Below are 13,466 nucleotides of genomic sequence, written 5' to 3'. Positions count from 1 at the left end.
TAGACTAAATGTAGTATTACAGAAATAAAATAATGAGCTCAATGTATAACCTTTTATTATTCAGACATGAATGAACTGTTAAAAATAACTATTTCAAATAATTCTTTCTGAAAACAATATATTTATGTATTGTTTATGTATAAATAATGACCCCGTTACAAACATTATACTAACATAAAATGGTTTGCTTAAATGATTCGTTGTCACGTCTACTAAGCATCGTTAAGATTTTTTTGTTTTGCAACATATTATGTCATTTGGAAATGTTTGAAAAGTAGCCATTTGTTTTTTTTTTTTAAATTTATAGAATAAGTTATTCCGTTCGACTATGCAAATATAAACGTCATGTATCGATAAATTATTAAAAATAATTTTAACTAAATTTATTAAACCTTTAATAGCTTAGATTTCATTACTGTTTGTACAAATATTAACTTTCTAATCTTTACTTAATATTCCGTCCCGTATCATAGATAACCATATTATGAAATGGTGTCGATTTTGTTTTGACAAAAATATTGCTAAAAATGATATCTCCTTCTTATGTGTAGGGGGGGGGGGGGGGGTTAATAAGCATAACAAAGCTCTAATTCGAGGGAGTGTCTCTTTTAGAGAAGGTTTGAAGCTACCACACTGCACTAATTGGATACACATGTCGATTTTTATAAAATTTACGTAGATTTACTTACGACGTTTGCTTTAACGGAGATGAGTTATAAGCACCAATAAAAAAATAAAAACCTGTGGTGGCCGCCATGTTTAAGTCTTCACTTATTGGTTTAGATTCACGTGTTCTAGCAACTAAGCTATCTCGCCTTGGTCTTGGGCTTGGTCTTATATAAAATTATGTCTTTTTTATTAATACAATATTTATATTCACTCTGCTGTTTCCGAGGTAACTAATGATAAATCTAACGTACTTACTTACAAACGTTATTTAGCGAGTGATTAGTTAAACAGTGATTTATCTTCTTCATTCGAATGTCAAATTATTAATTATAGACAGAGAGAAATGTGTGATTAACAAAACAGTCGATGAGCGAAGTTTTATAAGTAAAGCCATTAGTTATTAAATTTATAAACAAAACTACAAACAATTATTTGAAATTTGACTTACACATGTTATCATTTAGTCTCGAAGTAGCGTAATTGTCATTACTTAAACATACGGTTAATGTACTTACTAATTCAAGAGTTGCAAAGGTCAAAGGTCATCGCTACGAATTTAGTATCTCATCAGATCCCATATACAATAAACACGATAGTGCATATAAAATATATAAGAATATACTTTTTAGGTTCTAGAGTGGAGACCACGCCTTGGCAAGCGTAGCATAGGACGCCGTCCAGTTAGGTGGAGTGACGATATACGTGAAGTGGCTGGCTGTAGATAGAAATTAAGGGCTGCAAATCTAGCTCAGTGGCATGCCATTGGAGAGGCCTATGTCCAGCAGTGGATGATTTTGATGATGTAATTCTGCCCAATCATACTAGACATTTAAATACAATATTTGACATAATGAAAGTTTTAGACGTGATTACATAAATTAATACAAATTTCACAATTTTTAATTATATGAGTGTATGCCAAAGTATTGTCTGTTAAAACAACCATTATTATGTTCTTTGCGAAACAACTTAGACAAGATCTGGCGAAATGAGAAAACAGAGAAGCATGCCAAGTGCAGTTTCATATTCTGTATAAGGACACCAACATACGGAAATACTGATTTTGAAACAAATATGCTTTAATTAAGGATTTTTTTTGTGTAATATTTAAAAATATTATATTTAATAGAACATACAGTAACGGTAACAGTAACAGCCTGTTAATGTCCCACTGCTGGGCTAAGGCCTCCTCTCCCTTTTTGAGAAGAAGGTTCGGAGCTTATTCTACCACGCTGCTCCAATGCGGGCTGGTAGAAAACACATGTGGCATTTCAATGAAATAAGACACATGCAGGTTTCCTCACGATGTTTTCCTTCACCGTCAAGCATGAGATGACAAATTAAGCACATGAAAATTCAGTGGTGCTTGCCCGGGCTTGAACCCACGATCATCGCTTAAGATTCACGCGTTCTAACCATTAGGCCATTTCGGCTGTTTTAATAATATAAAATAAAATTTAATTTAATAATAATAATAAATATTTTTTTAATAATATAAAATAAATAAATATTAAAATAATTTTTAATATAACATAAGAATATTATTAAATAGATCATCGGTCCTTTCCAACAGCATAGTCAACTTCTTTATTACACTTTAGATTGGTCAGTCTTTCGAGATTAATTGTGGTATTAACGATTTTATCGAAATTATAAGAAAAATAAATATCAAACCAAGCTATAAATTAATCGTTTTGTGTATCGCCAGCCTAAAACTTTGAAGGAATCCTTGAAAAACAAAACTTAGTTCCGTTGACTGTAAACATGGACAATATCACAAATTCACTAATTAAATTTCCCAGTCTTTTGTATTTTATTCGTTTTCATATTGTATTTTATTTTATAAAATTATTTAATTCGATCACATGTTGACATTCAGCTAATTGATAGGTGTTGTCCAAATATTTTGATCGATTCAGTAAACAAAGCTAGCAATTATTGTACCACCAATAACATTTTATTTAACTATGCTATGAGGTAGGTTTCAGCCACCATAGTATAATTACCACATGACAAGCACATGGAACAAAACATCTTCATCAATTAGGTAAAGAATCCTTAAATTTTTTATAAGTATTAATGTATAATCTGGCTTTGGTCACTTAGTATTCAAATCCATTTCACAGCTTACATTACTATATTAAATACACAAAATGCCAGCGATAAGAAAATTGGTTTCATTTTTAAGATGTAAATATTTCAAATAAAAATTAAAAACAGATACATAAATCAGCTTGAATTATTTACAAGCTTGAAAGCTAATATTAATAGTTTTCACATATTAATATCACTTATAGAATACAATTATTTCAATCACTTACGTATATTATTTTCGTGTTCGTTTATAATTTGCTGTTTGCGAAGCAGTCAGTTTCTATGTACAAAGCTACGTCAAAACAGAGTATGTATATACATATGTCACGTACAAATACATACAAAAGCCGAGATGGCCCAGTGGTTAGAACGCGTGAATCTTATCCGATGATCGTGGGTTCAAACCCGGGCAAGCACCACTGAATTTTCATGTGCTTAATTTGTGTTTATAATTCATCTCGTGCTTGACGGTGAAGGAAAACATCGTGAGGAAACCTGCATGTGTCTAATTTCATTGAAATTATGCCACATGTGTATTCTACCAACCCGTATTGGAGCAGCGTGGTGGAATAAGCTCCAAACCTTCTCCTCAAAAGGGAGAGGAGGCCTTAGCCCAGCAGTGGGACATTAACAGGCTGTTACTGTACAAATATTGTTTAGCCACAATTATTTATCATATGTCTTTTTGTCTTTGTTCTGTATGCTTTCTCATATGACCACCTTTAACGATAAGCAAAATAAATACTTCTCACTCAACTATTGCCATTAAGGTACCAAACACATATTAAGCAAACAGCTACACCACTATATCCTTTATAAATATTTGCTAAGGACGAAAGTAAATCCCGGTACTGCTATCTTAAAAGTCACTAAACTCCTGCATCAGAGACTCGTCACTATTGAGAAAGAGATTAAGAATTTAATGTGATAGTTAAAGCTTGGGACATTTGGCTGTGATTCCAGCTGAATAGAATCAATTATCCCATATCAACCCGTGGATGACCTAAGAAACGTCTCATTTTCGTTAATCTAAGCGCCGAGATGGACCTGTGGTAGTGCACTTCAAACAAGGACAAGCATTGAGGATTGAATTTTTACTTGATTAATTTGTATTTACGATTCATCTCATGCTCAGTTCAGGAAAATCTAAATTAATAGACATTTCGTGTCCATTAATTGGACGCGGAACCTTGGGAACCTTGTGCAGACGAGGTGAGGAGCTACGTGTTCAGCAGTGAAATTTTAAAAACTTAACTTTTTTCTTTATTCATGATTTTCTTATAATCTAGACAGTGATTAGAAAATATGATCTTTTTCTTCATTTAAAAATAACAAAAAATATTTTATCCATAAACAATTTAGAATAAACAATACTTGAATCGAAACAAAAGTTTTCATTAATTTACTGGCCTCTTGGCAAAATCTCATGCTAGTCTACAGCAAAGTCCGATTTCCGAGAATAAGCCAGCAAAAGTAGTTCCCTGTTCAGTCACACAACTGGATGAAACTACAGTACCCTTTTAAACTAAATAAGATTAAAAGCGAGTTTTCCGACGGGCAACTGTGAATCCTCTCTTTGTGATTAATTAAAGCAGTGATAACGTAGTTTTTGGTGCTAGTTTTTAAACGAATACATTCTTTAGCCTGCCCCGTTTAAGATAAATATATACATTTATATAGTAAAACTTGATTGTTGAAATTTATAAAAAGATGGCAATCAAATGACTGTAATTTAATTTAAAGGAATATATGCAAATATTTGTCTCATAAAATTTTGAATCAGTCTATTTTGTAATACAAGAACAAACTCAAAACTCGGCACGCGTTTGTTGAAAGTCAGAATGTGATTTAAAGATTTTGATAAGTGAGGTATAAAACGAATTAAGCATTCGTGTAGGACTGCAGGACATTACTATGAAACAAAACATTATTTACAATCTACATAATTATTTAATTGGAATACGTTTGATGTATTGTATTCATTTGTACAGAGCCTTTACCTGTTTCCCACGACTTCGATCACGTCGGATCAACTTTCCGTGAAACCAATAATATTTATTATGATTATGTCCTCATCGAGGTCCAAGACTACCAGACTATACTAAGAGTATAGTATGTACGTCTTATCATATACTATTTAAATAACCTTAACTTTTAACGGACAGATGGATCAAGTTACTTTGGCTGTTGAACGTTCATATGGACTACCAAGAAACCATTCCTTATATCACTAATGCGTCATCGGCCCAGGGAACTAAGATATCTCTTTTACCTGTACCTTTTTTCAGAATACGATATTCCTAAGTATTGCTGTTTGACGATAGAATATATACCATACCCATACGGGCTTGCACAAAGCTCGACCACCAAGTAAATAAAATAGCCTGTTCTATTTTCAAAATCACTAAATATTATTTAATTATATAACACACTGTTGAAACGATTCTTACGCCAGTCGGCAATAAAATACAATTTGTACCCAAAGTTCAAATTTAATATCTACTTTCTTGTGCACTCTAACGTAAAATAAATGCTACTTAGGCAGAATGCATCCTTTCAAAGTACATAATGGGATAGTATAATCAAGACGCCCGCCGGCTGTTGGAGCCTCATCAAAGGGCCGTGTAATGTCGTGCCTTCAGCGTAATATTGTTACTGCGGTAATGAGCACGGAAAAATGTACGAGATATATCTTAATATTATGTCTACAAACAGATTTTGTGAGATTATTATTTCATGTAATGGTGAAATGTTTTGATGGAGATGGTTTTTTTTTTAATTATTACTAATATACATTTTTTAAGAAATAAGGTTCGAATTTATGAGTTTTCAGAGAACTAGGCTAATTAGATATTAACAATTATAATACTAGGTGTCTGTACTATTAAACTATTGGAAATTATAAAAATTTGACAAAATTCAATAAGTTTATATATTTAAATGATGGATAGAAATTGTATCGTCAATATAAAGTATATGTATGGGTAGACGAAAATATGACACGAGCAGCGGTGGAATAAACTACAACCTTCGACTTAAAAAGGAAAGGTGGCCTTACCCCAGCAGTGAGACAATTACAGGCTGTTACTTTAGTTTTAAACAATTAGTGATCAAATCATTTACCATCTATGGACTTCTAATTATTTAACAAACTTTTACATACAAACGTTCCTTTAAAAATTTCATTTCACACGACGCAATTATATTATCTACGTAATAAAACTAATATTTTCAATTTAAAATTGCGACGAATCCACATCGAATATACTTTTAAACCCCTCCCTGACAGTTCATAACTAATTTCTGCAATCCCCGAGTATATAATCTGAAACTAACTTTTGAGTTTGTATAGATATATCTCACTTAGATACAGTATAAAATCAATCTTATATTTAAAGACGTTAGGTGTAAATTGGGTTGTTTATATTTTAGATTGATAGAGTTTCTCTCTTGGCTTTGGCGAGTCTGCTTCTTTTAAGCGTATGAGACAGGAAAGTTTACTTCACGCGCGGTACATTTCGTGAATTTTTCCTAATTAAATGTTGTGAGCTGATTATACAAAGAAGTCTTGCTTATTATTGTATTTCAAGATGGCACCCACCGTTCTGTACACTTATTTGTGTATGTATATGTTAGTACATGTGTATGTTACCTGAATTTCATTTTACCATTTATATATATATATTATCTTTTGGATACATTGTACGTTTATTTTTTTTTCTCGCTAGAAAAACACATTTATGTGTTTCCCCAACCTGAGGTGGGGGGGGTACGTGGGACTCGCCGGCGCTGAAGGCGCCGGAATACCCACTAAAAAACCAGCGGTACCCACTCCGTCTTGTCGGGGGACGTCACGGGATCGCTTGCGCATACTACCGTGCCATGCCGATGGTTGGCCTCCAAAACTTCTGCGCCTCCAAATCCTAGAGGGTTCTCGGGGTACAGAGACCCCCTAGCCCCGGCGATACTTACGGCGGGAGGAGAAGATGCGCATAGCGCCGACGTCTTCTCCCCGGTCTTCTTTGGCGAAGCGGGTCAGCAGAGGCACTCTCCTCGCGCTCACGCTCCGCGGCCTATTTCTGCGACATGACATTTTCGCAGACCATCTCCATCCAGCATCTCTCGCTACCAAGCATGGCATTTATCACGCTCGGCAGCGAAAGGTATCCGCCGATTAAAGTCGCCTGGGAAAGGCGCTGAGGCCCCCAAGCGGCACACTCCATCAGAGTGTGGCATGCCGTGTCTGTAGGCGCACCACACTCGTGGCAGGAGGGCGTTACCTCCCACCTGACTATTCCGTGCAGGTACTTACCGGAGCACCCATGTCCAGTAAGCACCTGAGTCAATCTGAAGGTCAGTGTGCCGCCTTTTCTTGTTACCCAGCGACTCAAGTGGGGACGCCTCCACTGTCGCCAGGCCTGCTGATGGAGACCTCAGATCCTCCTCCCACCTGTAAATCAAAGGGAAGACCTCAGCCCAGCATTGGGACATACACAGGCTGTTACTATTATTTTTTATAATTATTACGTTTACTTTTTATTTATGTAACGTTGATAGAAACAAAAAAGATAGGAATATATTAAAACATTAAAATTAAAATAATTTAAAGTATTTATTTATTTCATCTAAAAGGGCATATAAGCGAATATGCCGCTTGAGAGTGAGACAATAGACTATAAAAAATTTCAACCTCTACTTACACAGCCAATGCTTCCCCAAAGAATTTGTCTAAGATATTACATATGTAAATACAGTATTGTATAACCAGAACACAGCAATATAGAGTATTGTTGTTTAAGAGAGAAGCTAAATGAACAATACATCACTTATTCACTCTCATACTATTATGGCGAACTAAAAGAGTACGAGGACGGACAACGATCTTACGTGCTTACCAATCTTCTTTACTTAACCATATAATATTTTTAGACTCGTTGGTCTAGTGGCTTGATGTATGGCTGTAGACCCGGAGGTCCTGGGTTCAATTCCCAGGTGAAGCCAATAGAAAGTTATTGGGTTTTTCTGTCAGAAAATTCGCAGTAGCATCCCGGAATCTGAAAGTTGCAAATGTGTACACTCCCGTACCTCAGAAAGCACGCAAAGCCGTTGGTCCTGCGCCTGAACTCTTCCCAGTTGTGTCGGATTGTATCGGATTATGAGAGTTAAGGAAGAGAGAGTTCACCTGTGTTAGCGAACACACTTGTGCACTATAGTATCTCCTGCGAAGTTGGCTAATCTCTCTTGAGATTGGCTGCCGTGGCCCAAGTCGGTATGGAGGACATTATTATTAATATTATTGAGTTCATATTAGGTATTATATATTAATAGGTATTAAAAAATCAAACATAACAATGTAACAAAACATTTAACATAATATCACTGATATTTTGAGTTATATGCGACAATCGATTGCGAAGGCGATTGATAAACTTTATTGGTACGTCTATAACTTATTGGCAATTTCGTGTGATGAACATAGAAAAATTAGGTAGATTTAGAGATATATCTTTATAAGTCGTAATAGAATTGTATTAAGAGTATAATCAAATATCGTCTTTTTGATCGTGAAAACAAAATTGAAGATTTAATTGAAATTAAATCAGAATCCTTTGCTTAACATAGAAGTACACTTACGTATTGATTGTCAAATTAGACTGTTCAGAAAAGAAGTACTCTGACCTGAGAAGAACCGGCATTACATTTTCGCGACTATATTATCTATTTTCCCGATTGCAATATTTAAGGTCGCGACTCACGACTACTCTGTTGATGCGTCGGACAAAATAAAACATATTAATCGCGGTTACTTACGCAGGAAGAAATACCTCTAATCACATACCAAACTAAATTATGATTGTGTCGAAGTTACGCCTAGAGCTCTATTTCAATATGAATATCGTATTATCACGATTTTTTTATGATATTTAATAATAAATTAATCATAATACCTTCTTTTATTTCAATACGTATCATAATAACCATTAGTGTTATTACTTACATTAGTTCACGTGATCAAAACTGTAGCTATTCGAATACTTTATTTCCTGCAGCTAATAGGCGTGGCGGTAGCAGATTACAAGGGCTTAGATAACGGCTTTGAAATAAAACCTCCTGGCTAATTAGTGGTCGGTGGTCGGTGGTCGGGCGAGCGTCGATGCAAATACGACCGACCGGCGTAAATTACTGCCACCGTTACATTATTTCGCGTGCTATAGTACTTATTTCGCTGCAATTAGTGTAGGTATTTGAAGCCGATTGTCGGATTACGGTCGTGTCGTAGACTAGATAGATACTGTTTATTGGTTTCCGATTGGAGTTTGTTTTGATAAGTCATGAGTTACGTGGTATTTTGCGGGGGTTGTTTGTGTTTGCGGTTTAAAGTCGGTATGGGGCTAAAGATTTGTATCGATATGTTGGTTGTGTTGTTATTCTATAACATTAAATTAGAGTATAATTTTCAATCGTATATGTTTCTATTCTTACTACTTAACTATGATTTTGCTAAGTAACATGATTAAATTTTACATAAATACCCTCTTTGGTACTTCAATTTTTTTTGTTATATCAAATTAGCATAGAATAAAATCGAAGTATAATATATTTGATTTGGTATTCAAGTAATATGTCAATGTCAGATGGATATCGTGGTTTCAATCCTGGACAATGTTTTACAAAAAAAAAACAAAACATGTAAATGGCAATGAAAAAACTCCTAAAAGCATGGATATGTAAATTCCATAGTTGAATATTCCATGGATAAATCTCTTATGCTGAAGAAGAAATATTTACCGGCTATTACTTATGGCGGCGACTGAAAATCATCGTTGAAACTCGAGGACCCGACGTTATAGGCTTTTAGGTTGCCGACATAAGCTGATTGGCTATCCTGTTTGTGACGTCACAGGGCCGTTTAAACTTAAACTTTTTTTTTATAAGTTATTTGTTTCGTTTTCATTGTTTGTTTTTTAATCACTATTTGTATTATTAATAGCAAAGGTCAAAATAAATTTATTATTATTACTTAACTCGTTTTCGCCTGCAGTTCCACCTACGTGAGGGCGGAATTTGTAAAGATAAATGAGTATATAAGCCTTAAAAGCGTGACAAACAAACAAACCCACTTGCACATTTATAATGTCAGTAAGGATTTAGCTTTACTTTTTATGTGTTTATAATTCATCTCGTAATCATTGATGAAATAAAATATCGTGAAGCTGTCTGACGATCATTACAGCATTTAAATTTAATTACATTTTTTAAATTTTCAATTTCAAGATTTGCTTAATAGGTTATGTATAATATTATATACATAACTAACCTAAAATAAAATAAAAAAGAAACTTTAGTACATATCGAGATGATCCCAAGGATAATGCAAGCGAATCCACAGGCAAATCCTAGTTTAAAATAAAGCTCGCGACCGTCCGTTTCAAAGCCAGCGTTCGTAATCCACATTCACACAGACGGACCAATTAACTCGAGTACCTACATAGCCATTGCGCTTGCTATCTATATATTCCTATCAATATAATGAATGTAATAGAATTATTGTTAGTTTGTAAGTTTTTCCTTATTCTATGACACCAGAACCAAGGACGACGTGATTTTTTGCATAGAGCTTTTAAGTGATATAGTTTTTGTCCCTAAAATGCACGGTAGGAAGCTGTGGTTGGAAAGTAGAGATACAGTTTTAAGCTTAGCTTGTATTTCAATGAGATTGTGTAAGCTGCGTCGTTGGTCTAGTGGCAAAATTATAAAGATAGAGATCCTGAAGTCTTGGGTTCAGTCAAATTTGGTTAAAATAATATTAACTGCTATGAAAGTATACGTATGTTTAATATTAAATGTTAAATTTTATAGCAGTAACTGAGAATTGTTGATTACTGGAGAATGTTTTGCAAAATGTGAAATTTGATCTGATCCAAACTTCATCAAAATCGGTTCTGTGGTTTAGCCGTGAAAGTGAAACAGACAGACGGACATACAAAGTTATTTTCGCATTTATAATAATTATTTATAAACAAAAGATCACAAGCTAATACGTTATATGTATACTTCCATGACATGAGAGTTCTATAAGTTCTGAAAAAAAAAATATAAAATATATACTCAATTTATTATTAATTATATTTGACAAATATTTTTATCCTATTATGCCAAGATGGATCGATGGCTAAATTTCTGGTTCAAACACGGGCAAGTACCAATGAGTTTCATATATATAATTTGTATTTATAATTCGTTTCTCGCTCGGCGTTGAAGTAAATCGAGTGAGATCTAAGTTCCAAAAATTATTAAGAAGAAAGATTTGCAGTAGTGGAATAGACAGACATACATAGACAGACAGACATTTGTACTTTTTACTTTTTGACGAGCTGCTTGGCGTGGTTGGTAGATACTTGCTTTTCACGCCGAAGGTTGTGGGTTCGATTCCCACCCAGGACAGACATTTGTGTACATGAACATGTCTGTTTGTCCTGAGTCTGGGTGTAATTATCTACATAAGTATGCATTTACAAAAGAAAAGTAGTATATGTAGTATATCAGTTGTCTGGTTTCCATAGCACAAGCTTTGTACAAGCTTAATTTGGGATCAGATGGCCGTGTGTGAAAAGGTACCAGGTTATTATTATTATTTATATTGGAGGCAGTGTGAGATCTTCTTCAAACAATTTCTATCTCTACATAATATACTACAATAATACATAGTTCAGGCATATCCTCAATTGTCTTATATTTCTCCACAGTTCGAATGTTCTTGTGATGAAACTCATCCTTCAATAATTTGTCCATACCATGATAATCTGTTTCCTTTCAGCTTTTCTGTCACGGCCGTTACTTTATGACGTCATAAAATGAACTTTGAAATGCCAATATAACAAAAAACCTTACAATTTATAAAATAAAACTAGCTTCCAAAAAAAAATTTATTCCCACTAGAATCAAATGTATTTCAAATTTTTCCAACAAAATTTTGCATTCAAACGTCCGACGGTAAATCGCGACCATCTTGTATTGAAACGTGTTCATTTCCTGCGCCTATGAATTTCCGTTCAGTTCGATTCCGGTATTTTTTTTAAACATGACTTCAATGCTTCGTTTTTTTTTCTGTCAAACTGGATTTGTTGGTTACTCTTTCGATATGCGGTAACCAACTTAATTGAAACTTTGCCTTTAGTTTATTCATCGAACATAACTTTTCTGACTTTGCAAAAAAGGATTTATATACTTACATATTGTTTTAATTTATTAAAAAAGATAAGTCACCTGACTTATCTTGTTGGAGGGATTTTTAATAGCATCAAAAACAATTTACTCAAATGTTGTGTATAAAAACGTACTTATTATTTGAGATTTAAATTGTACATTCTCAAAAAATTTTACTTCATTTTCTGACGTACATTACGTTTAAAATTTTTTGAGTATTGCCTTTTATTATTGATAGTATCAAACTTTATTAACAAAGCTTTATTATACAAGCAGGCAGCGTCAATTTCAGAGTAGTCAGTCGTAATTAAAAACAATGCAAGTCATTTGTAAAAAAAATATTACACACAATTTTTTCATATATTTTGATTCACAAATCTAATAAAAAATGTATATTTATGTAATTTGTTTTTATATTATGTATGTTCACAATTTTAATATAAAAATACTTGCTATGTTTTTTATATTCAGTTTATTTAAATATTTCCATTTTGTTTACAGGGTGTGCATTCCTGACATATTTTAATCCAGAAAGTGCATCAAATGCACAAACCGCCCTCCATGAAAAACGGACGTTGCCTGGGGTAAGTTTATATATTGTCATTTTTAAAAATCTCTTACATTATGTATACAACATCATTATTATTTATATTATTTATTTGAATGAGTATTATTACTGTCCTTATATTCTTTAAATACATTTTGTACCGTATGATTCTCAGATGTCTCTTTAAATTATTTTATTTATTAAACATACGCTTAAATTAATTCAAATTGAAATTAAATTGTAAAAAATATTTTTTGCTATTGCGTGTTACTAGTAACGCAATTGTACACTCTAGTAAAAGTATATTCTAGTGAACCAATTGACATTATGAAATAGATTTTAAAAATTGAATTATTTTTGCTTAAAGCCCAAAATTAAGAAATAAAAAACCTATTATTAGTGAGTTCACTGACATTTTATTCAGACGAAAAACGGTACAAACGGCTTACTTTAAGATTTTCTATTGATTTTTCGAATTGATTTCAAATTGCATTCTAAAGTATTTATAACAATTTTTCTCTCATACTCAGCAGTTGAACAATAAATATATTGCTAGCCAATAAAGCTAAATAAACTGTAAATATTCTCTTTAACCAGAGAGACCTTTGTCCAGCTGTGAAATATTGACGGGCCGCTACTGTTAGTTATGTTCAGTTAAAAAGGTTTATGGAAAATAGCAAACGAAAGGAGCGTGAGAGCGAATAAATTCCTCAATAGCAGAATCGTATTTTTAACCTAAAGCCATATGAAAGGAAAATTTAATTAAAAAGCTTAATAGGAAGTCTGGTGAATACAAACAAAATAATTTTTTTGACAGGTAAACTTTTAAAATTAGAAGTTTTATATTCTAGCCGCGATAGCTCAGTGGTTAGAAGATAAGAATCTTAACCAGGTACAATCGGGTATTTTTAAATATTTTAAAACTAATTTTGTATGCGTAACAAAATAT

General features: G+C 33.3%; 1 protein-coding gene across 1 annotated transcript in view; it reads left to right on the top strand.

The window, feature by feature from the left end:
- The window catches only part of LOC126771194 (CUGBP Elav-like family member 4), a 544,666-nt gene that overhangs the window by 59,722 nt on the left and 471,478 nt on the right, over positions 1 to 13,466 (top strand). Inside the window, exon 3 of the mRNA XM_050490949.1 lies at positions 12,472 to 12,554. Within this exon, the coding sequence (XP_050346906.1) occupies positions 12,472 to 12,554 (83 nt within the window). The remainder of the gene's footprint in view (positions 1 to 12,471; positions 12,555 to 13,466) is intronic.

This window comes from Nymphalis io, chromosome 10 (genome assembly GCF_905147045.1).
Source record: "Nymphalis io chromosome 10, ilAglIoxx1.1, whole genome shotgun sequence".
Classification (NCBI taxonomy): Eukaryota; Metazoa; Arthropoda; class Insecta; order Lepidoptera; family Nymphalidae; genus Nymphalis; species Nymphalis io.
Note: the sequence above shows the minus strand (reverse complement) of the source record. Positions and strands in the feature narration are given on the sequence as shown.